The 24,537-nt window shown below is 47.3% G+C and overlaps 1 protein-coding gene across 8 annotated transcripts in view; it reads left to right on the top strand.

The window, feature by feature from the left end:
• The window catches only part of PRKAG2 (protein kinase AMP-activated non-catalytic subunit gamma 2), a 324,996-nt gene that overhangs the window by 198,640 nt on the left and 101,819 nt on the right, over positions 1–24,537 (top strand). For 7 of the 8 annotated variants that reach the window (XM_030826201.1, XM_003270938.4, XM_030826202.1 and 4 more), the window contains exon 4: positions 8,240–8,457. In XM_030826201.1, coding sequence (XP_030682061.1) covers positions 8,240–8,457 — 218 coding nt within the window. Of the gene's footprint in view, positions 1–8,239; positions 8,458–24,537 lie in introns of those variants that run through there. The other variant, XM_030826203.1, reaches the window with a different exon arrangement.

Raw genomic sequence — 24,537 nt, 5'->3', positions numbered from 1 at the left:
GATGCTCGCCATCCTCCCTCCAAATAGGGAACAACACCCGGCCCCTCACTCTGATGAGTGGTGGGAGGTTTCAAAACCCTGTATAAGCAAAGCCTCCCTCCAGTGTCAATGGAAAGGTTGCTCTTCTCACTTCATGCCTCTTGAAGCAACAGTCAGCAGAATACATTCTTTCCTTCTTGTCGTTCCAGACCTTATGCATAAAAAAGGCAGGAATGAGGCTCTAGCTCATTCCATTTATGCAGTGGAGGGGCTGGATTGCACCAGATAGGCATCTGGTCTACCTGGTTTATTTTTACCAGGCAAGGGGTGGATTTGTCCCAGAGCCCGTGGCAAATTAGTGGTAAAACCAGACCTAGAGCTTGGGGCTTCTGAGAGCCAGGCCTCCGTTTCCACCCAGCATAGCTGTTCTGCGTCCAGCAGGGCTCAGTTCCCTTTGGTGGCACCTCTGTTCTCTTCCTCCTCCTCCTCTCCAGCGCCTGCCAGCGGGGCCAGGCCCTGTGAAGTCACCAGCCCATGGCTCCCCGGTGTCTGGAGCCCCTTTCGTGGTGTTCTGTGTGGCTGCCAGGAGCGGTTTCTGTTCCCTCACTGGGCCTGTTCACTAGGCCTGGCTGCCACCCTGGGAGAATCAAAGGCATTGTTCACCGCAGAGACTGGCGGTGTCCTAAACAAAGTCCTTAAGGAGCAGGAGAAAGGAGGAGGTGCCTTCTCAGAAGGAACAGAAAGGGGGCACCTGTCTGTCCTCTGGCCAGAGCCTTCTTGGGTGACTGTTGCCACGGCCCAGTCCTGCCTGGGCCCTTAGGAGAGGCCCCTGGGCTGGGGCAGATCTGTGTCCTCCTCCAGGATCGGGGCCCAGCTGTTTGCTGGGGTTGCTGAGCCACCTTCCCACCTCCACCCTCAGGCCTTCTCCTCTTCCCTGAGCTCCCCCTGCTTTCCTGGTTCTCGACTTTATTGCATGGTGGTGTTGGGGTTGCTTTTTTGGTTTTGTCCCTATGTCTCCCACAGACTACAGGGACTTGCTCTAATCCATCTTAGCACCCCCTTCCTCAACACCCCCAGCATACTTAGCCCATGGAAGCTGTCCAGGAGCTATTCATTTACTGATCAGACCCAAGGTTGAGTTCGGCAGTTGACCTTGTGATTAAGAAATACATTGGTCTATTTAAAAGTAATGGGGGGCCAGGCATGGCAGTTCACACCTATATTCCCAGCACTTTGGGAGGCTGAGGCAGGAGGTGACTTGATACCAGGAGTTCAAGACCAGCCTGGGCAACATAGTAAGATGCCATCTCTACAAATAAAAAAATTAGCTGGTGTAACGGTATTTGCCTGGAGTCCCGGCTACTCAGGAGGCTGAGGTGGGAGGATCGCTTGAGCTCAGGAGTTTGAGGCTGCGGTGAGCCGTGATCACACCATTGTACCCTAGCCTGGGCCACAGAGTGAGACCTTGTCTCAAAAAAAGTAATGAGGGATTGTGTCAGCATTGCCCAGTTTCCCTTTTATTTATGAATAGTGATACCACACTGAAAAAAAAGTTTAAGAATCATTCTTACTACCCACCTTACCTGATTTCCACAAGACAGTTGTTTCTCTACTGATTGAATAGCATAAACGTGAGTAGAAGTCACTTCTTTGTTGGTCTACCCTTCCTGGCTGGCATGGAAGAAAAACCTCTTTGGAGGAAGCCTGTCCCTCCCTACCTGGGGCTGTCCCACCTTAGGAAGCACATGGGGTCCCAAGCTCACTCCGCCTCTGTGCCCCTCTCTTCTGTGGCATCTCTTCTTTCCCTCTGCAGTCACCCAGTGTCATCCAAGCTCTCCTTCCTGTTGGCTGGTGAAGCCCCACTTCTGGGAGAGTAATTCATACAGCTGAAATGTAATTTTAAGTCTTTAGGTTCTTTCTCTCGGTGATACCCCAGTTTGATTGTGGCAGAAAGTGTCTGGGTTATAGAGTCAGGACAGTGGAGCTGAGGTGTGGTCCCTGCCGTTTATTCGCTAAAGGACCATGGATAAGTAACTGAACTTTCTCCAGCCACCAGTTTCTTCATCTGTGAGGGGCAGATGGAGCCAGAGTGTGTAAGCCCTCCGTAAACAGGGTGGCATCATGCAAAAAAAAAAAAAAAAAAAAGTGTTGACACTGCAAGACTCTACCCCCTCTTAAAAACATTTCAGGTATCAGTCAACAGATAGGGCGTATGTTTGGTTCCAGGAAGGTTCACTCCCCGTGCCCCTAAACTACACACATATCCCTAATGCACACACTGTGAGTCTTAGCATTTCACCTGTCCCTTCCCCTAAAAGTTTCTCTTCCCCTTCCGTAGTCCAGAGTGTCACCTGTTTTCCCCACAGGAGTCACCAGCTCTGGAAGGAACAGGAAGGAGCAGGAAGGCCAGGTGGAAAGATGGGAGCAGCTTCTGAACTTGGAAAGATTACAATGATAGAGAATCATTCAGCCCCACCAGAAATGAGGTGTTCCCACCCCCAGATGAACAGTCCCCCTTCTCATCTTCTTGGCCCCAGAAGTTCACTCCTGCATCCCGCCACCTCTTTCACCTCCGTTGGGACTGGGTTAGGATCATTCCGGTACTCACACAGGGGTGGCCTGCAAGGGGACAGGGCCGTGGGAGGTGCAGACGCCGTGGTTTGTGTTCTTAAGAGCTCTCGGCGGGGTGTGGGGAGGGGCTTGGTCAAGTTGCATTCTCTTTAAACTATTTACTCGAAAGATGAACATTCTGTACCCAAAGAACTAGCAAGGACTTTTCATGGGCTGTGAACATCCCTTGCACAACGGTGACTAAGCTTCATCCCTGAAGAATGTTGGAAGTGGAAAAGCTTCTCGAAGAGAGCGAGGGACAGGAGAGCTCAGGAAGGCCCAGCCATGGCCCTGGCTCTAGTGGGAGACAGGACAGAGGTCCTGGTCCTGGTCCTCGTGGGAGACACCCCTGCACAGAACTGGGGGGCGCGTCGGGGCAGGCAGGGCAGGAGGCAGGTCAGTGCTTAAATACGGCCTTCGCCAGCCTCTTGGCTCAGAAGCAAAATAGTGGCTGAAAAGAAGTAATTTTCTGAATGGATAATCCATTCCCATGATAGAAAGTCTGAAAAATCAAAAAGGGGATATGATGAAAGTTCTCCCTGCCAGTTGTTCCCTTCCCGGAGACAGCCAGTGTTTCCAGATCCTGCCAGAGATAGTCTAGGCAAAATCAGACAGGCAGAATATAGATACTCTTTCCTTTTTTTGAAACTACAAATGGTATCATTCGATACAGATGGCTCTGCAGTTGGCTTTCTTCACTTACCGCTCCATCTCGGAGATGAAAGGAACGAGGATCCCTGTCATGTTCCGACAGGAATGGCGGCTGCCTGTGCCTGCAGGTGGGCCATGATTTATCTAACCTCTTCTTGATGAGCCTCTGCGTCTCCAGGCTCTGCTTTTAAAAGCACCACGGTAATGAATAAGCTGTACACTCGACACTTAGCAATTACACAGATAAGTCTATAGAAGAAAGCCCCGGAAATGGAATTACTGGGTCCAGGAACATGCACATTTGTGGTTTTGATAGGTGGTGCCAAGATAGGCACCCCAGAGTACCTGTTTCCTCTGGGCCTTTGCCCAATGGCTGCATGGGTGCTGTTTGGGCTCATTTTGTTGTGTTGTGTTTTATTTTGTGAGACAGGGTCTTGCTGTGTCACCCAGGCGGGAGTACAGTGGTGCGATCCTAGCTCACTGCAGCCTTGAACTCCTGGGCTCAAGCAATCTCGCCATGTAGCTGAGACTACAGGCATGTGTCACCATATCTGGCCAATTTTTTTTTTTTTTAATAGAGACAAGGTCTTGCCATGTTGCCCTAGATGGTCTCAAACTCCTGGGCTCAAGCAATCCTCCTCCCTCAGCCTCCCAAAGTGCTGGGGCTACAGGTATGCGCCACCTCACCTGGCCAGGGCTAGTTTTGATCATGCCCTGCTCAGGGATGGACATAGCCACTTTTCAGCGTTGTCCCTGGAGGAGGTGTTAGAGCTCTCTGTGGCTGGCCCCTTCCTTTACACACGAAGACCCCAGCCCCCCAGAGGGGTTTGCCTGCAGGGCTGTCACAGGTCATGAGGATGTGGGGGGTGGCACAGGTTTTTGAACCTAAAACGCCCCCCAACACATTCTATTCAGCTCTGCCCCATCGGGTCCCTGCACATGCCTAAGGGAAGCAGGGGCACAGCCCCCAGAAAGTGCCACTGAAAGGGCCCTGTGTCCAGTGGGGGAAGGGGCTGGGAGAGGATGAGAACATTCCCTCTTGACTCTCAGGAGAGGAGATAGCCTGTCCTAGGTGCACTGTGGGGACGAGGACGGGTCCCTCCAGGGGACTCTGCAGGAACCACTGAAGGATGTGACTCCGGGGTCTAAGGCCCCAGGCAGTGCCCTACACTACACACAAAACGGCACACAAGGCTTCCTTGCTCTGCCCCTGCAGATCCCTCTGAGAGGCCCCGGGCAGGCCTCCCCAAGCCCTGGCTACTGTCTCCATTTCTCAGTGGCAAGCAGCTGGAGCCTGGCCCTGAGAAGGGTCTGGATGGTCCAGCAGCCCTTTCGTGGTCCTGCCTGCTGACACACCCCCATCTCTGAAGAGCTGCTAAAGCACATCAGGACCTTCCCACACTTCCTCTTCCCTCTCCTTCCTCCCCGCCCCACCTCAAAGCAGGGCTTTCTTCTCCAGACCTTTGGGGAAAAAGATTCTATTTTTCTTTTTTTTCTTTTCTTTTTTTTTTTTTTTTTTTGAGACAGAGTCTCACTCTGTCACCCAGGCTGGAATGGAATGCAGTGGCACAATCTCAGCTCACTGGGTTCAAGTGATTCTCCTGCATCAGCCTCTGGAGTGACTGGGACTACAGGCATGTGCCACTACGCCTGGCTAATACTTGTATTTTTAGTAGAGATGGGGTCTTGCCATGTTGGCCAGGCTGGTCTTGAACTCCTAACCTCAGCAGGTCCACCCACTTCAGCCTCCCGAAATGCTGAGATTATAGGCATGAGCCGCTGCACATGGCCTCTATTTTTCAAAAGAGTTTGGGGCTTTGTTGTGAGGGCCTTTTACATTTTAAGTTTCGGGTGCTAACCATCTCCTCCTGCTTCCACCCAGAGCTGCCTCCCAAGTGCCAGCCCGGGGCTTCCAGAGGGCTTTCCACTCACACTGCTCAGTCTCCTGAAGGGACTCCCTGGAAAAGGGGGCTCCTTCTCTAATAGGTGACTTCCTAAACCTCCCCTGGACACACAAAACAAAACATGAGCCCCACTCCACAGAGAGGGAGAACAGATTCACCCTGACCTTCAGCTGATCCTCTCACTGTTCTTTGTGTTCCTTGCCTGGTGGCAGCAGGCATTTGCCAGACCCCTTGGCTCAGGACAGCACTGGGTGCCCTGGGGCCCAGAGGGCGTGGCAGGACCCCCGTCCCCAAGACAGATGGTAGATCTTCGTGGGGTGAGGGGACTTACATACTTTTATGTTTGGTTTGAACGTTTAACAGTCTGTCATTAAGTGGTAACATACAGGACAGTGAAAAGGCTTTATGAGTTCAGTGACACGAGGGACAGGAGGACAGGTCCTTCCCCATGAGGACGGAGCAGGAGGGGCACAGGTGGGTCTGGGAGCTGTGAGGAGGAGGAACCCAGCAGAGGTGCCCGGGGAGAGTGAACCAGGCCTGCGGCTCTGTAGGTGACCAAGCCTCATCCAGACCAGAAGCAGTGACTGGTGGCTCTCGGGCCTGATAAAAGGAAAACTTCTGCCGAATGACGTTTAAAGGAGTTTGATTGAGCAATGAACGATTCGCAAATCGAGCAGCCTTCTGAGCCAGAGTAGACTCAGAGAGCCCAGCTCAGCCATGTGGTGGAAGAAGATTTATGGACAGAAAAAGGAAAGTGACCACAGAAAGTGGAAGTAAGGCACAGAAACACCTGGGTTGGTTACAGCTCAGCATTTGTCTTATTTGAACACAGTTGGAACAGTTGGCTACATGTGATTGCCAAAACTCTGGCTGGCACAAGTGTAGACTACGATCTGTTTACACCTCCACCTGTTACAGTTCACAATGTACAGAAAACCCTTTAGGCCAAACTTAAAATATTTAAGGAGGCAGCTCTAGGCTAAATGTAATTTAATAGGCCATGTTCACTGACATCTTTCGTTTGACTTATGTAATTCAAAATTTATTTTAAAAATTTTATTTTTCTACCTGTAAGATGTAAGATATCAGAGGGTGGGTGCGGTGGCTCATGCCTGCAATCCCAGCACTTTGGGAGGCCGAGGCAGGCGGATCACTTGAGGTCAGGAGTTCGAGAGCAGCCTGCCCAACATGGTGAAACCCCGTGTCTACTAAAAATATTTTTTAAAAATTAGTCAGGCCTGGTGGCAGGTGCCTGTAATCCCAGCTACTCGGGATGCTAAGGCAGGAGAATCGCTTGAACCCGGGAGGCAGAGGTTGCAGTGAGCTGAGATTACACCACAGCACTCCAGCCTGGGCAACAAGAGCGAAAACTCTGTCTCAAAAAAAAAAAAAAAAAAAAAAAAAAAAAAGAGAGATTTGAGATATCAGACCCAAAGCCAAATTCTGCTTCTCTTAGAACACAATCCACGCATTGCATCGGTCTCCTCAGGCTGTTATAACAAAATGCCACCGACTGAGTGGCTTAAAACAACTAAAATTTAGCCCTGTCCTGAAGGCCAGAAGTTCAAAATCGAGGTGTTGGCAGCGCCACGCTCCCTCTGAAACCTGTAGGGGAGGATTCTTCTTTGCCTCGCCCTGGCTTCTGGGTTTGCCAGCAATCCCTAGCGCGCCTTGGCTGCAGCTGCATTGCTCTGATTGCTGCCTCTGCCAGCACGAGGACTTCCCTCTGGGTATCAGTTTCTGTGTCTCTTCTCCTCTTCTTATAAGGACACCAGTCATATTGCATTAGGGCCTACCCTAGTCCAGCAAAATCTCATCTAGACTTGGTTGATCTGAAAAGACCCTGTTTCCAAATAAGGTCACATTCACAGGTCACATTCTGCCTGTGCGCTGTGCCATGATTTATTTAACCTCTTCTTGACGAGCCTCTGCATCTCCAGCTTTGCTTTCAAAAGCACCATGGTAATGAATTAGGCGTACACTCGCCACTTAGCAATTACATAAATAAGTCTATGGAAGAAATAGACTTGTTTCTGTTAGTTAGAAATAAGTCAAAGTGGACAACCTTTAACTCCCAGAAGATTCATGTCTCCAGTCTTCCTACAATCCTCCACTAACACCGTTGCCCCTCCCATTATTTGCCCCCTCCCTTTCCCTGACCATCTAAATCTGTTTCACTCTTTAGACCCCATTCCAGTCCCACCCTTTCCCTGAAGTCTTCTTGGGTATTTGTCTTCACAGTGAAGTCTTGCTACTGGGAACTTACAGTGGTGATGTTTATGTTGCACGTTTTGGTAGGAATAGCACATCCATCCCCTCCCCTCCCCTCCCCTCCCCCTTCTCAGGTACATGGTCCCATGGCTTCTGCAGCATTGGCCTGCATCTCTGCTGCACACTTTCTGAACTTCCGCATGTTTTAACTCAATAAGTAAGGCACCACTGCGTTTGCTCTTGGCACCATGCTGGGGAAAGAAGGAGAGGAGATCAAACGATATTTGGCTGAATGGAGGAAAATGGCATCTGGAGGGTGTGTGTAAAAATTCACCAGATAACTTGGGACTGTGTGAGAACCCCATTCCCAATGAGGGGCTGCTGCCCACAACTGAGGGTGGATCGTGAGGCATTTCTGGACGCAGCTGATTCTAAGACACTAGAAATTGGTTTTTAAAGCTTTTCCTCAACATTCAGAATAATTTGGCTTCTTGCCATTTGAGGTTTTGGGCACCAGGAATGGTGAGAGCCTCCCTCTGCCATGGTCGGACCTCTGCCCACCTCCAATGTCCCTTCCTGGAGGCTGGACCTCTGACCGCCCCCGACGTCCCTTCCTGGAGGCCGGACCTCTGACCCTCCTTGGCGCCTTTCCTGGAGGCCGGACCTCTGACCGCCCCCGACGTCCCTTCCTGGAGGCCGGACCTCTGACCGCCCCCAATGTCCCTTCCTGGAGGCCGGACCTCTGACCGCCCCCAATGTCCCTTCCTGGAGGCCGGACCTCTGACCGCCCCCGATGTCCCTTCCTGGAGGCCGGACCTCTGATCGCCCCCAATGTCCCTTCCTGGAGGCCGGACCTCTGACCGCCCTTGGTGTTTCTTCTGCAGCCTCCGGCCTCTCCTCCTCTCCATCAACACCCACCCAAGTGACCAAGCAGCATACGTTTCCCCTGGAATCCTATAAGCACGAGCCTGAACGGTTAGAGAATCGCATCTATGCCTCGTCTTCCCCTCCGGACACAGGGCAGAGGTTCTGCCCGTCTTCCTTCCAGAGCCCGACCAGGCCTCCACTGGCATCACCGACACACTATGCTCCCTCCAAAGCCGTAAGTCTGGGCCCTTCTATGGGTGGGGCTGCCGGGTGGCAGTGGGAGGGCAGAGCGGTTATTGCCCCAAGCCGCACAGTCTATCTGCAGCTGAGGCCAAGGCTATGTGCTCCCAATGTCTTCAGGATGTTGTATCATAAATCACAGGCTGAGGGAGAAATGGTGAGGGCACAATAGCAAATGGAAATACACAAAAAATAGCTGGGTGCGGTGGCTCACACCTATAGTCCCAGCACTTTGGGAGGCCAAGATAGGCAGATCACTTGAGGCCAGGAGTTCGAGACCAGCCTGGCCAACATGGCAAAATGGTGTCTCTACCAAAACTGCAAAAATTAGCTGGGTGTGGTGGCGTGCACCTGTATCCCAACTACTCAGGAGGCTGAGGCATGAGAATTGCTTGGACCCAGGTGGCAGATGCTGCAGTGAGCTGAGATCATGACACGGCACTCCAGCCCCTATATAACGAGCAGACTCTGTCTGAAAAGAAAAAGAAAAAAAGAAACAAAATGAAAAATGATAACATCTGGGACATGACCAGGAGGAGGTTTTCTTTTCCCTCAGCTTCTTAAAAATCATTCGTTGAAAGCTTTATTTGAATTTACCTTTCTTGGGATACTACAGTATTCATAAAATGTCATAGGTAAAGCAAAAAAAGAAAGTAAAACAAACAGAAGTGTTATTCTAGAGGTTTAAGATTTCGAGTCTGACATCATCAGACTTAGGATGCCCTCTTCGGAAGGGGAGCGTTTCACAGAGGAGTGGGATGGAGCGACAGACGCGTGCAGCCTCCAGTGCTTCCTGAGACCGAGGCAGCGAATCTCCGCTGCTTCACTAAGCACTTAAGCACTCTCTATTTCAACACAATGGGCCCTACCAAGACCTCAGCTGTCACTGCTGGTTTAATTACTGCAGGTACCCAGTATTATTCCCATGCCCAGCAATGCTGTGACAGCCACATCCCTGAGTCTACCTGTATGGCTGGAACCACTCCATTCAATTGTCATACTAGTGTCACATGTCACTGGGGCATGACATAGTGCCACACACTGGATGGCTTAAAACAATAGAAATGTACTGTCTCACTGTTCTGGAGGCCAAAAGTCCAAAGTCAAGGTGTTGGCAGGGCTACACTCTCTTCAAAGCCTCTAGGGAGGGTCCTTCCTTGCCTTCTCCAGCTTCAGCTTGTGACAGTGTTACTCCAGTCTCTGTCCCGTTCTCACATAGCCATCTTCCCTTTGTCTTTCTTTGCATCCCAATTTCCTTCTTATAAGAACACAAGGCCAGGCACGGTGGCTCATGCCTGTAAACCCAGCACTTTGGAAGGCCAAGGTGGATGGATCACTTGAGGCCAGGAGTTCGAGACGAGCCTGGCCAGCATGGTGAAACCCTGTCTACTAAAAATACAAAAAATTAGCTTGGCATGGTGGTGGGCACCTGTAATCCCAGCTCCTCGGGAGGCTGAGGCATGAGAACCGCGGGAACCCAGAGGCAGAGGTTGCAGTGAGCCGAGATTGCACCACTGCACTCCAGCCTGGGTGACAGAGCGAGACACTGTCTCAAAAAAAAAAAAAAAAAGAAAAAGAAAAAAGCTACATTGGATGAGGGCCCACCCCTGTGATCTTAACCTGATTATATCTGCAAAGACACTATTTCAGAAAGTCACATTCACAGGTACTGGGACTTAGAACTTCAACATCTGTTTTTAGGAGACACAGTCCAATCTGTAACAGTTGTTATCTTTTGGGAGAAGATGTGTTGCCATGCTGAGAACATACCATTCCTATTCTTGTTCATTCAGTTATTTTATTAAACACAGATGTAGCAAAGTATTAGTTTAGGTGCCAAAGGTTAAACTGCACGTTATTGTTCCTGCCTTCTAGAGCTTACAATCTGATTGGGAACTGAACAGTACTGGGGAGAAACAGCTCAGTAAAGGGGGAAAGCGGTTTCGCCGGGATAATGAGTGGCACAGTCTGCCCTATGGGAGGGAGAAACGGAAAACCGCTGGTCTGATAAGGGCAATGACAGCTTCAAGGCACGTCACCTGCTGAGCTGAGCCTGGAGTACTGTCAGTGTTTACATTAAGGGAGAGGGAAGGGAGAACCTTCTAGAAAAGAAAATTAGGCTTTGACTAGGGATCATGGATTAGAATAACCCCATTTAAGAAGAGACAGTGGTTTGACGAGAAAACCACGATTTATTTGAGGTCATTTGAAAGGATAGTGACAGACACAGGGCTCTTCCACGGGTCCCTGATGTTTCACGGCAGCAGCTTTGTGCTGGGGACAAGCCCAGAGCCTTTCCAGTTGAAAGAAAAGAGAATCCAGGAGTGCTCTGGGTTTGCTGTCAGCTTCCTCCCCGCGAGTGTAACAGGAAAGTGATGTTCTTAACTATTTATACCTCACACAACCGTGCAGCCCTTGGCCAAGGCCAACAAGTATAGGTCCTTCCAGGCTTGCCACGGGGGTCAGAGAGGGAGTGAGTGTGCTCAGCTGTGTCCCATACTCAGCAGCTGACCTGGAGCACGTGCCCTGGGCCCAGCACGCGGCTGGCAGCAGGAGTGTGCGGTCGAGTGAGATTTCAACAACAATCCAAAAGTCGTGAATGGATGAACAAATGTGCTGTATACAGATGATGGAATAGTACCCAGCCTTAAAAAGGAAGGAAGTTCCGACACAGGCAGTGACACGGAGGGGCCCTGAGGACCTTGTGCTGAGTGAAATAAGCCAGGCACAAAAGGACACGTACTGCATAATGCCACTTATAGCAGTCCCTAGAGTCATCCAAATAGAGACGGAAGGTAGAATGGTGGGTGCCAGGGGCTGGGAGGAGGGGAAAAGATGAGTTAGTGTTTGACAGAGACAGAGTTTCAGTTTGGAAAAGTGAAGAAGTTCTGGCAATGAATGGTGGTGATGGCAAAACAACAATATGAATGTACTTATTGCCACTGAACTGTACACTTGAAAATAGTTCAAATGGTGGCCGGGCACAGTGGCTCACGCCTGTAATCCCAGCACTTTGGGAGGCCGAAGCGGGTGGATCACAAGATCAGGAGATCAAGACCATCCTGGCTAATACGGTGAAACCCCATCTCTACTAAAAATACAAAAAATTATCCGGGCGTGATGGCAGACACCTGTAATCCCAGCTACTTGGGAGGCGGAGGCAGGAGAATCGCTTGATCCCGGGAGGCAGAGCTTGCGGTGAGCCGAGATGGCGCCACTGCGCCACTGCACTCCAGCCTGGGCGACAGAGCAAGACTCCTTCTCAAAAAAAAAAAAAAAAAATAGTTGAAATGGTGGCCAGGAGCAGCAGCTCATGCCTGTAATCCCAGGGCAACAAGAGTGAAACTCCATCTCAAAAAAAAAAAAAAAAAAAGTTCAAATGGTAACTTTTATGTATATTTACCACCATAAAAGAAAAAGAGGAATGATCTGGTCAAGACTCCAATTTTTATGTCATTGAGCTTCTGAAAATCAGGCTGATGGCCCAAGGCTCTGCACTTAACATTGTGAAAGGATGTATTTCAAGGAGTGGAAGAGAATGTCCCCATTGGTTACCTGATGGTAAGCAAGCCCCTCACCCCCCTTGTAAGTTTCAGCCCTCAGGCCTTCCAGGGCTGCCTTTGCCTGCGTCATTCACAGCCTCTGTGGCCAAGGTTTGGCTCAAGCCCTTTCTGCTTTCAGCATCCTGGCAGCAGGTTAACCTGATTACTCGGCAAAGACTCTGCTTCCAAATAAGGTTACAGTCACAGGTACCAGGGCTTAGAACCTCGACCTCTTTTCAGAGGACACAATTCAACCCAAAACAGTTGTTATCTTTTGGGAGAAGATGTGTTTGGCATGCAGAGAACATATCATTATGTTCTGGCAGCAGGGTGGCTGGTAGTTTCAAGTTTGTAGAAATTTGCTCCTTTATAATTGGATTTTATTGAGTATCTTTAATTTATGAGCTAAATTCCTTATGAGCTTGGTTGATTCTGTTAATTTGGCTACCAGGATAATCTCCATGGAGGAATGTGAGTTACTTAAAGACTTTTGATGGTCTGAAAATATTTAGATATAATTTATCTCTGCCTTTTGTAATAAAAAGATACTTTCTGTAAACATCGACCATGAAGATCATTTTTATAAAATCTGTTCCCATGCATTTTATTCTAAGATAGGGAAGGGAATGGAGAAAATTAGTCTTTAGAAGACAGCACTCCTTTTTTTTTTTTTTTTTTGAGACAGTCTCACTCCGTCACCCAGGCTGGAGTGCCTTGCCACGATCTCAGCTCACTGCAACCTCTGCCTCCTGGGTTCAAGCAATTCTCCTGCCTCGGCCTCTCGAGTAGCTGGGGCTACAGGCATGCACCACCACACCCAGCTAATTTTTATATTTTTAGTAGAGATGGGGTTTTGCCATGTTGGCCAGGCTGGTCTCGAACTCTTGACCTCAGGTGAATCCGCCCACCTTGGCCTCCCAGAGTGCTGGGATTATAGGCGTGAGCCACCACACGCAGCCAACAGCACTCATTTTATCATGTATTTATTCAGCAAATACCTATTAAGCAACTTATGTGCCCAAAACTGCTAGCATGGGTAATAGGATGACAAATATGTGAGCCCTGCTAATGGGAAAAGGCCAATGTTTGTTTTATTTACTATTTGATTAACAGCTCCGTGCATTATGCATAGGAAGGTGTCAGTGAATATCTACTAATTGAACAAAGGAAGGAGCTTTTGTTTCTTTGGGAAGAACAGACAGGTAATTCATTACAATGGAGTGTGATAGAACCCGTTCTGTTATTGTGGGAGGAAACCCCATCCTATCTTGATGAGTGGAAGAGCTGATCCCAGAGGAAGTCGAAATTGTTTTCAGCAGGGAAGAGCAATAATCAGCTCTGCATTTTAGGGTGATCCCCTAACTGGGTATGGAAATTAGATTGGATGTGGTTAGAACAGGAGCCCAGACGAGATGCAGTGTGAAATAATCTAGGCCTAGGTAGCAGCTGAAGGTAGAAAGAAATGGAATCGTGTTTAAAAGTACAGGGCTATTTTGAAGGTAAAACTGAAAGGAATTTGGAAGGTAGTGGTTGATTAATTGAAGGGGAAGGAGACAAATCAAGGGTGATTCCAAAGGTTTTGCCATGGGAAAGTGGATGGATGATAGTTCCAGCTCTGGGGGTATGGAGCAGAGGAGGAAGAGGAGCAGGGTGTATATGTGAGTGCATGTGTGTGGGTGTGTGTAGGCATGCATGCAGGTGCGTGTGCATGCAGGTGAGTGTGCATGCAGGTATGTGCATGCAGGTATGTGCACAGGTGTGTGTGCATGCAGGTGTGTGCACATGCAGGTGTGTGCACAGGTATGTGTGCATGCAAGTGTGTGGGCAAGCAGGTGTGTATGCATGCAAGTGTGTGTGCATGCAGGTGTGTGTACAGGTTGTACCTGCAGGTGTGTGCACAGGTGTGTGTGCATGCAGGTGTGTGTGCATGCAGGTGTGTGTACATGCAGGTATGTGCATGCAGGTGTGTGTGCATGCAAGTGTGTGTGCAGGTATGTGTGCATGCAGATGTGTGCACAGGTGTGTGCCTGCAGGTATGTGTGCATGCAGGTATGCACACAGGTGTGTGTGCATGCAGGTATGCACACAGGTGTGTGTGCATGCAGGTATGCACACAGGTGTGTGTGCATGCAGGTGTGTGTGCATGCAGGTGTGTGTGCAGGTATATGTGTATGCAGGTGTGTGTGCAGGTATGTGTACACGCAGGTGTGTGCACAGGTGTGTGTGCAGGCGGTGGTAGTCCAGTAAGGTGCCTGTGGCACATTTAAGTCGAGGTGCCCAAAGGGCAAGTGGATATTGAGTCTGGAGCTGGAACTTCAATTTGAAAATCATTCAGATATAAGTGGCAATTGGTGCTATAATAGGTGAAATAATTCTTAGAAATGTATGGCAGATGAAAAGAGAACCAGAAAACACGTGGACATCTAAGGGACAATCGAAAGAAAAGGATTCTGAATTCCCTGGAAAGGAGGCAGAAATCCAAGTGAACACAGCATCACAGGAGCAAAGGGAATGTGTGTAATCGTGTTTCACATACTAAGAGCGTTGAGTGACATCAAATGCAGCCAACTAGTTGTGTAACATAACGTCTGAGGTCGTTGTGACTTTGGCAAGGATACTTTTAGTGTCAGGGTCGACAGCAGAAGCTATGTAATGTGGGTTGATGATTAAGGGATAAAGAAGTGGTGATCTCTAGTGTAGATAACTCAAGTATCCTGATGTGAGAGAAAGGACAGGGGCTGTAGCTAGAAGAATGGAGGTGATGGCATCTTCCTACAAAGAGGAATAGACTCGGACCCTACTGGGGAAAGAGTGAGTGCAGGGAGAAATTAAAGATAGGAGAGGAAAGAAAGTGTCATGCCCGGTCTTACAAAGGAAAGGAGTGCGTTTCCTTATAGGCAGTGGGAGCACATCAAGCACTTGCGATGGAGATGTTTGTCTTGGACCAATGGGAGGAGAGTCATCTTCTATTGGTTTGAAAACTTCTACTGCAAAGGTGTTAGGATGATCAGCACTTTTCCAATTTCCTTCCACAGTAGTCACTCCCATGCTCCCCGTCTTTTTCTCCTAGGAATTCACTTTTGATTTATTGGAAGCAGAGCCTGAGCTGGGGTTTCAGGAGCAAGTTTGTTTGTTTATTAAGGGAGTACTCTCAGAAGGAACCTGTAAGAGGGAGAGAGAAAGGAAGAAGAAGCTGAGCAGAGATGTGGTTTCAGATAAGATCCACTCTCAGCCTGTGACAGGAGAGGAGATTGGTGCTGTAAATTGCCCCAGAATTTGCCCTACCTTGAGGCAAGACAGCTGGATTTTGTGCCCTCACACAAGACAGCCTTTAGTTATAGGATGTCCCAGGACAAAGAAGATGCATGTCCAGCTGAGATGGCTTTGATCACCCAAGAGCAATCCTGCTAAAAATGTTGCAGGTGTGAGCCATCAGCAGCAACTTCTGCAGCAGCTGGGTGCACCAGAGCCCATTAAAATGAATCGAGGACATCTCCTACAGTCTGAATTCTCTATGCTCTTCTTTTGCCAGCTGATTCATGTATCCAGCAGATTTGAGTACTGTCTTAGTCTGTTTAATGTTGCTGTAACAATATACCTGAGGCTGGGTACTTTATAAAGAAAAGAGGTTTAATTGATTCATGATTCTGGAGGCTGGAAAGCTCAAGATAGAGCAGCCACATCTGATGAAGACCTCATGCCTCTTCCACTCATGGAAAGTAGAAAGGGAGTAGACATGTGCAGAGATCACCTGGCAAGAGAGAGAAACTGAGGAAGACAGGCACTTTTTAACAACCTGCTCTCAAGGGAACTAATCCATTCCTGTGAGATACCCCTGCAGTAGGGTATTAATCTATTCATGAGGGACCTGCCCCCATGGCCCAAACACCTCCCACTAGGCCCCACCTCTCAACACTGCCACATTGGGGGATCAAATTGCAACATGGGTTTTGACAGGAACAAACCACATCCAAACCATAGCTGATACTACATCAGTTTTTCTATTGCTGCATAGCAATAACCTCCCCAAAACTTAACCACCATTTACTTAACTCACAATTCTGTGGGTCAGCAATTTGGGTGGGCATTCTTCTGGTCTTGATTGTGCTTATTCATACTACATCTTTGGTCACCTACCAGGTTACTTGGGGACTGGCTGGACCAGAGTGACCTCAGCAGGAACAGCTAGCTTGTCTCAATTCCACATGGTCTCTTTTCCAGCAGGCTAGCCCCAGCTCGTTCAAATGCCTGTGACAGGGTTCCAAGAGAGACAAGTATATGCAAGGTCCCTTGAGGCCTAGGCTCAGAACAAGCACACAGTAGTTCCTCCTATGCAAGGTAGAATCTGTTTCCTCCTCCCCAGATCTGGGTTGGCCTTATGATTTGCTTTAGCCAACAAAATGAAGCAGAAGTGGCAGTCACATTACAAAGGGAGTGGATACAGGAAGAAGTGGAGGATTAGGCACACCTCTATCTCTACCAAGACAATCTACCTTATCACTTGGTTTCAACAGCTAGGTCTGCAGTTGAATACGTGATGTACTAGATAGAATCTGGAGGTTCATTTGGCTATATTTAGATGGTTGACAGCTCTGAGAATAATCTTCCTGTAAAGTAGATTGTTGCAGTTTGCATCCCCTCAGTACAGACTCTAGGAAGAGATTGGTGTGCAAGATGTTTATCAGGAAGTGCTCTCAGGATTGACACCTGTGGGAGAAGGGAAGGCAGGAAGATTGGGCAGAGGGTGAGGTTGTGATGCAATGCAGTCTCAACAAAGGCCTCAGCTAACCCACAGGGAGGGCTAAGCTGGGACGGCTCATCAGAGTTGTCCCAGGTTGGTGCAAAGAAACTAGGCCTTTATACTCTGACACCAGCCAGTCAGTAGATGACAGCTGTCCTGGGCACGGAGCTGACCTTGGGCAAGGCAACTCTCATCAGCCAAGGGCAATCCTAGCTAATAGTTGAAGGTTGTCAGTTGGCAGGATTCTCAACAGCTGGGGAAATACCCTTCATTTCTGAAAGGGGATCTGGGTAGTGCAGCATGGAAAATCCATGGGATTTTTCTCCCCTTCATTTTTAATTTTATGATACCAAAATCCTGACAGAAAATAAGGGCTGTCCTATTTCTTCTTCTTATATATTTAATATATAACTAAACTAAAGGGAAGGCTGCAGGATGGTTGGTTAGGACTGAATGAAGTAGTTTCATTAGGCCCAGGCAGGGAGGAACTAAGGCCCCTTGCCAACAGCCATCACTAGCTTGCCAGCCATGGGAAGGCATACCATGGAAGTGGATCATCCAGCCCCAGTCGAACCTTCAGATTAGGCAGCCCCAGCTATACCCAACTGAGAGACCTCATGAAAGACCATGAACCAGGACTGTCCAACTGAACTGGTCATGAATTCCTGACCCATGGAAACCATAAGAGATACTGTATTCGTTTGCTGGGACTATCATAACAATACTACAGACTGGGCGACTTAAACAACAGAAGTTGATGTGTCACAGTTCTGGAGGCTGGAAGTCCAAGATCAAGGTGTTGGCAGGTTCGGTTTCTCCTGAGGCCTCTCTCCTTGGCTTACAGAGGCATCACTGTGCTCTCATGTGGCTGTTTCTCTGTGTGCACTCATCCTTGGCATCTCCTCTCCTTCTTTTAAGGATACAAGTCCTATTGGACTAGGGCCAACCCTATGGCCTCACTTAAACTTAATTACCTCTTTAAAGGCTCTGTCTGCAAATACAGTCACATTGGAAGTTAGGGATCCAGCATATGAATTTCGGGGAAATATATAACACATAAATTCAGTCCATAACAGATAATAAATTATTGTTGTCTTAAGCCACTGAGTTTTGGGTGATTTGTTATGGATCAGTAGATAACTAATACTTGTTTCATCTGGGTGAGGGGAGGTGGCATAACTCAGTGAATTGAACCATGGATAATAAACTCAAGAGCTTTGAGTTGTTTTTAAAAATGGACTGTCTTTTGCCATTCATTCAATCTCCAAGACCCCTAGTTCTCCTATTATGAAAATTTGGGAGAAGATCACTGACCAGTCTTTCAAAGTTGTTATGTGAAATAATTACCTCTTCTTTCAAAGATAGAAAGGCACCTTAAAAATCTATAAATATCTCAAATCCCTTGACATTAAGGAACAGTTAAAGATTTTATATGCACCACTTTGTTCTTATATTCCTATCTGCCATTTTAAATACCCTTACAACCTCATAAGGTCTTGATGTTAAAGCTGTCTGCCCAGAAATGGTAAACTAGCAGCTCCATAGTCTGTGACTCACAACAGATTAGATACTTTAAAAATAGTTTGGAAAAATTTCACATTGGGTCAAGGAGTAGGAGCTACAGAGAGAACTGATTCTCAGCGGGATTGGTTATCACGAGAGCTGGCACTTAGACAAGTGCTGCCTGTGTGCTGAAGAGACAGGCAGAGAGTGTCTATTCTCCCAGCTGTCAAAAAAATATTATAATTGGCATTCTTCCTATGTTCCTGCACTGTTGGAATCATGACTCAATGAACAGAAAGAAGGCAGAGAGAGAGACACACATGACTGGGAGCGTGGCCCTTTTTTCTGAGCAGTGGCCGGGGTCTTTGGGATTCTTATTCATTCCGTTCCCCAGGGTAGCTGAGCTCCAAAGAAAAGATGTTGGATCTTTTTAATGTGATAAACTCCCTGCCTCTGTCGTCTCCCCAGGGACCCATGAGAGGACTCACTTGTTCAGCGGTCATTTCCTATCTGCCTGGCACTGTCCTAGGCCCTGAGCACTCAGAGACCATTGGGATCATTCCTGTCTTTGAGAGTCTCCCCAGCAAAAAGAGGGTGCATCCTGTAGAAACAGAACTCTGGAGCTAAAGCCATTGAAGGGTGCATCCTGCCTCTTCACTCACCGGGCAGCAAAACTAACAGATGAAATATCTACTCCTACAGATGCACAGGTCGCATGGCCTTGGATTAGCATCATTTTGGTCACGGGGATGCAAGTGTAGGGTAAAAAATGGAAATGTCCAGTAGTGTATTATTTTGCTCCCTTGGTTGATAGAGTTCTCAAGATAAAATCTGCATCCCTTAACTATGACGATGGCCACTTTAGGATTCATCTTGAATTTTTCCACCCTAGAGAGGCAACCCTGCCTTCACCTGGGTGAGGCCAGGGCTCAAATATTGGTGTTGTAGAGTTGGGATGTTCACTAGAGTGAATCACAGGTAACCTACATGTAGCACCTCTATTGGGAGGCAGAGTGCACCGTGATTATCTTTTTCCCTAACTTGGGCTGGCAATGTCAATAAAGGACATCACCTAGGTATGCAGTAGACCTTAAATATGTGTATTTCTTGTCTAAGAAACCATCATGATAAAACTGTCACCAATTTCAAAGCCAGGGACAGAAGCCAGTTGCAGAGGGTTGGAAAGTGAGTGTGAGATGACAAAGTATGGGTGGAGGATGTGGACAGCTTTATCAAGAAGCTTGGTGTGAAGAGGAGATGTGAGTGAGGGCTTGGCTGGAGGAGGAGGGGGACCCAGGGAGGGAGCGCACCTCTTTTAAAAGATGAGAGTGACTCGGCATGTTCCTGTGCTAATGGGAAGTCCCTGCACCTTGGATCCCACTCTACCCGGGCCTCTGTTAAATGGGAATATCGGATTTATCTCACAGGGTTGCTGTGAGGCTCAAATGAGATAATTGTGTAAAGTTACTCCCCCCAAGGCTCAATGGCTAGCAAACGCTAAAGCCAAGATTTGAACCAAGGCAGCTGGGCTCCAGAACCCGTGTTCTCAGCATGGTTGTCTGTCACCTCTGGAGAGATCCGAGATTCTCAGCTGATCCAAGGTTGATGCATCATCTTAGCTCATATACCTGAGTAGGGGTTTGGCACATGGTGTCTCATGGGCCAAGTCTGGCCCACCACCTGGTTTTGTGATTAAAGTTTTATTGGCACACAGCCACGTGCATTCATTTATGTATTGTCCTTGCCGTTTTCATGCTGCTACAGCAGAGTGCGTTGCTGCAACAGAGACTATATGGCTCACAAAGCCGAAATATTTCTATCTGGGCTTTTTTCAGAAAGTTTGTCAATCTGTGACTAATCTGTGCCAGAGCTTCCCTTTATACTGCTAGCCAATTGCTTGTTGGAACATCCAACGCAAAGGGGCAGATTGAGCCTCATTCCCAGAAAGGCAAGGGACAAGCAGTAGTGCTTTGCCTCACTAAAGACGTGGAGTGCATTCCACTGGAGAGGGCCATGGAATTAGTCATTGGTCTTGCCCTTAAGGAGGACCAGACTGGCCACTAAGCTGGCAAAGTGGGCCAGATGTGGTGGCTTACGCCTGCAATCCCTGCAGTCTGGGAGGCTGAGGTGGGCAGATCACTTGAGCCCGGGAGTTCGAAACCAGCCTCAACATGGCAAAACCCCATCTCTATTAAAAATGCAAAAAATTAGCTGGGCTGGGGGTGCACACCTGTAGTCCCAGCTACTTGGGAGGCTGAGGTGGGAGAATCATCTGAGCCTAGGAGGTCGAGGCTGCAGTGAGCCATGATTTTGCCTGGGCGACAGGACTGAGACCCTGTTTGAAAAACAAAAAAAAAAAAAGTTGGCAAAGCGGTAAATAAACCAGCAGAGTTAGGACTTGAAGATTATACTCCTTGCCTTCAGAGCACTCTGCTTTTGGGTTGATTGAGGAGATTTGGAGTAACATAAAGTTAAGGTGGAAGGGTCTTTGTTCTTTCCCTTAAGCTCCTTGAATAAGGAAGTACTGCACATTTGAAGTGGCACAGACGAACATCATAAACTTGCCCTTGCCTCTCTTGCCATGGTTTCCAGAGGAGTGACCTGTTCAGACTTGTGTCGTTTTTTTGTTTTGTTTTGTTTTTTAAATTTTGGAAGAGACCAGGGTTTTGCCATGTTGGCCAGGCTGGTCTTGAACTTCTGACCTCAAGTGATCCACCCACCTCAGCCTCCCAAAGATTCCCAAAGTAATCCCAAATCCAGAGGGATTACAAGTGTGAGCCACTGCTCCAAGCCCAGACTTGTGTTTTATGTATTTCTTTGTTTATTTTTAGAGATAGGCTCTCCCTCTGTCACTCATGCTGGAGTACGATCATAGCTCACTGCAGCCTCAAACTCCTGGGCTCAAGCTATCCTGAGTAGCCTCCTAAGTAGCTGGGATTACCAGCACACACCACCATGCCCGACTAATTTTTCTTATGTTGTTGAAGAGATAGTTTCTCCCTATGTTGCCCAGGCTGGTCTTGAACTTCTGGGCTCAAGCCATCCTCCTTCCTTGGCCTCCCAAAGTGCTGGGAGCCACCACGCCCAGCAACAGACTTGCATTTTATGGAATGATTACTCTAGTAACAGGCTAGAGGCTGGAATTTATGGGGAAAAGACTAAACCAGAAAAGCAGTAAAGTGCTGCAGTAGCCCAGGGAGAGGTGACAAAAGGCTGAACTAAAGCCAAAGGAGTGGAGATTTAGAGGAAGGGATTCATTATAAAAGTGCAGCCTGGATATGTGGCGTGTGGGAAGAGGACTCTAGGGGGACTCTCCAGTTCTGGCATGAAAGGAAGGATGACAGTGTCATTAAATTAGAAAAACACTGGAAGGAGAAGTAGAGCTGGGATGAAACCCAAGTTCCATTTGGTGCACATTTTCTTTCATTCCTTTGGGACATCAAATAGAAATGGCACGGACGTGGATTAGAAGTCTGGTGTGGAGAAGCAGAGGTTAGAAAAATGATTCTCTTCGTACATTTTATTTCCCATGCATTAAGTCAACCAAATCAAGACTCTGAACACTTTCTACCTATATAACAGCCGGTGCGGGGAAGAAAGAAAATGTCATTTAATTCTAATAAGGGACACTTCTTTACCAATAGAGTTGTGTGAAAATGCATTTGGGGGGCTGAACATTAAATAGTGGAAAAATTACTGTACCTATTTATGCATCCTAGACGGGCTTGTCTTGATTTGCATTTAGATGAGAATTCCTTCAGCTCAGAACCGGGACTGTCCCCTAACTCATAAGCACTTAGAAAAGCATTAACTTTAGTTGGCGAGGTATCCTTGGTACAACTGTGACACAAAACCTAATACCAGTGTTCCCTTAATGACTCAGGAGAAAGTAGCCATTGAAATGGTGGAAAAGTTTAGAACAAGCTTCCTTTGCCATCTCTTTGAGAAGGAACGCATGCCCTGTTAATCAATGACCGCCCAGCCTCTCACCGTGCTTGAGTAAACCTGTTTCGAAGGGTTGTGTATTTTTTCCACTCTTTTGGAGGCTTCGTGCAGGACTCTAAAGCATTATTATTCTAAGACCTGAATAAGAATGTCAGCTGCTCATCGTGGCGTGATTACAGACAGAGGTATATTTTATTTTTTTTAAAAATGAAAATTGAAACAGGTGGTTCAATGAAAAGCTTTCTAAGGAACTACACAGATGAAATTCTAATACGATTTCTACAGCTCTGCACGTAATTTCCTCTTCACGTGCTGAATCAAAAGCCCTTTGGGAGGCCAAGGTAGGGGGTGGATCATATGAGGTCGGGAGTTCAAGACTAGCGTGACCAATATGGTGAAACCCTGTCTCTACCAAAAACACAAAAATTAGCCGGGTGCGGTGGCATGTGCCTGTAGTCCCAGCTACTCAGAAGGCTGAGGCAGGAGAATTGCTTGAACCCAGGAGGCGGAGGTTGCAGTGAGCCAAGATTGCACCACTGCACTCCAGCCTGGGCGACAGAGCAAGACTCCGTCTCAAACAAAACAAAAACAAAAACAAAAAAAGACAGTGAAAGGCCCATGGCTGGTTCTTTCACGAATTGGTCAGGCTGTTCAATTATGGTGGTTCAGTCTGATTAAGCCATTACTTAGTTTGCATTTGATTTTTCAAATCACATCCATCTGGAGAAGTATTTGGTTCTCTCTTTTAAAAACAACATTCCTCTGAGATGAAGAAGTTCTGGAGATTGGTTACACCACAGTGTGAACATACTTAATACTACCGACTGTCTACTGAAAAATGGTTAAGATAGCAAACTATGCTACGTGTGTTACGCCACAACTCAAACTTTTTACACATGACATTCCTATGATTGTAAAAGGAAAACCATAAAAAAGAAAATGAAAACTTCCTGGAATTCCGCCACTTTGAGACAAGTGGATTCCGGTGTCACATTTTTGTCCAACTTTTGTTGTTCCTTTATATACAAATACAGAAATGGACAGATAACAGATGTAGACCCTGCTAGAGACTGTTCAGCAACTTAGCTTTTCACTTAATAGTATAATCAGGTACCTGTCTTCAATTTACATGGTTTCATTGTTGGAGGAATGTCATTTTTTAAAGTCTTATTTTCACAAAATCTAGTAGACACACAGTGTAAGTATTGCTTTATACAATTCAAATTATAAAGCAAACTACTGGGTCTAATATAGTAAACAACAAATGTTACATATAGCCTGGAGAGCATTTATTATATATCAAAAGCCATTGGATAGAGATTGTATTGCTATTTGGATAAAAGTCGTGCAATTTCAGTAGAATGGCTCACTATAAATCAGATTCTTTTAAGAAACTAAGTATATAGTACTTCAGTACCAGGGAGGCCATAAAAGTTTCTGAGTCATTTGCCTGCCCAAGACTCAGCTGCTGGTTTGAGGAGCTGGGAGATTGAAAGAAAGGAGATTTTTCTTCTTAAGATCTGTCCACGTTCCTGGACTTGAATCTGCCCTTTCACTTTTATTATGTCTAACAATTAAAGATTGATGTGGGGAATCTCTGAATACCAGTCTGTGTGTTCACTACTCAGATCTAATACTAGCATTGGAATGTGGTATTAATATGGTTTATTCTTTTCCAGAATGTAGGGATGAATTGTGGAAATAATTTTTTTTTTTTTTTTTGAGACAGGGTCTCACTCAGTCACCCAGGCTGGAGTACAGTGGCATGATCATAGCTCACTGTAACCTCGAACTCTCAGCCTCAAGCAATCCTCCCGCCTCGGCCTCCTGAGTAGCTGGGAATATAGGCATGCGCTACCACACCTGGCAGAGAAATAATTTTTCATGAGCCATGGGTGATGTGTTTCAGACACAGCTAGTGGGAAAATATATACTTAATCCATTCAGAATTTTTTCTAGTGCAGCCTCCAAGAGGCCATCTATAGCACTCCATGCTGAAATAATCAAAGACGTTATCTTCAAACTAAAGCCTTTGTCTTAGCTTGAGAATGTGTGATCCTTTCTGTTCCCAAGACACGTGTCTATAGATGGGACTGTGTTTACACTCTGCCTGTCTACTTATTTAATCTTACAAATGGGCAATTAAAGGAAAATTCTCTTTTCCACCAGGCATTAACTGTATGTTGCGTTTAGTCTACACATTAGTTTTGCACGCATCTGTCTGCCCGGTCACCATGTGCAAACCCCCGTGTTAAGATATCTGCGTGGTGTGAGAAGAAAAGCCTCAAGGTCAACACAAATACTGATCCATGCCTTTTTATAAGGTGGTAAAGCAAATACAAAG

This window comes from Nomascus leucogenys, chromosome 13 (genome assembly GCF_006542625.1).
Source record: "Nomascus leucogenys isolate Asia chromosome 13, Asia_NLE_v1, whole genome shotgun sequence".
In the NCBI taxonomy this organism is placed as follows: Eukaryota; Metazoa; Chordata; class Mammalia; order Primates; family Hylobatidae; genus Nomascus; species Nomascus leucogenys.
This window is presented reverse-complemented; position numbering and strand designations above follow the sequence as displayed.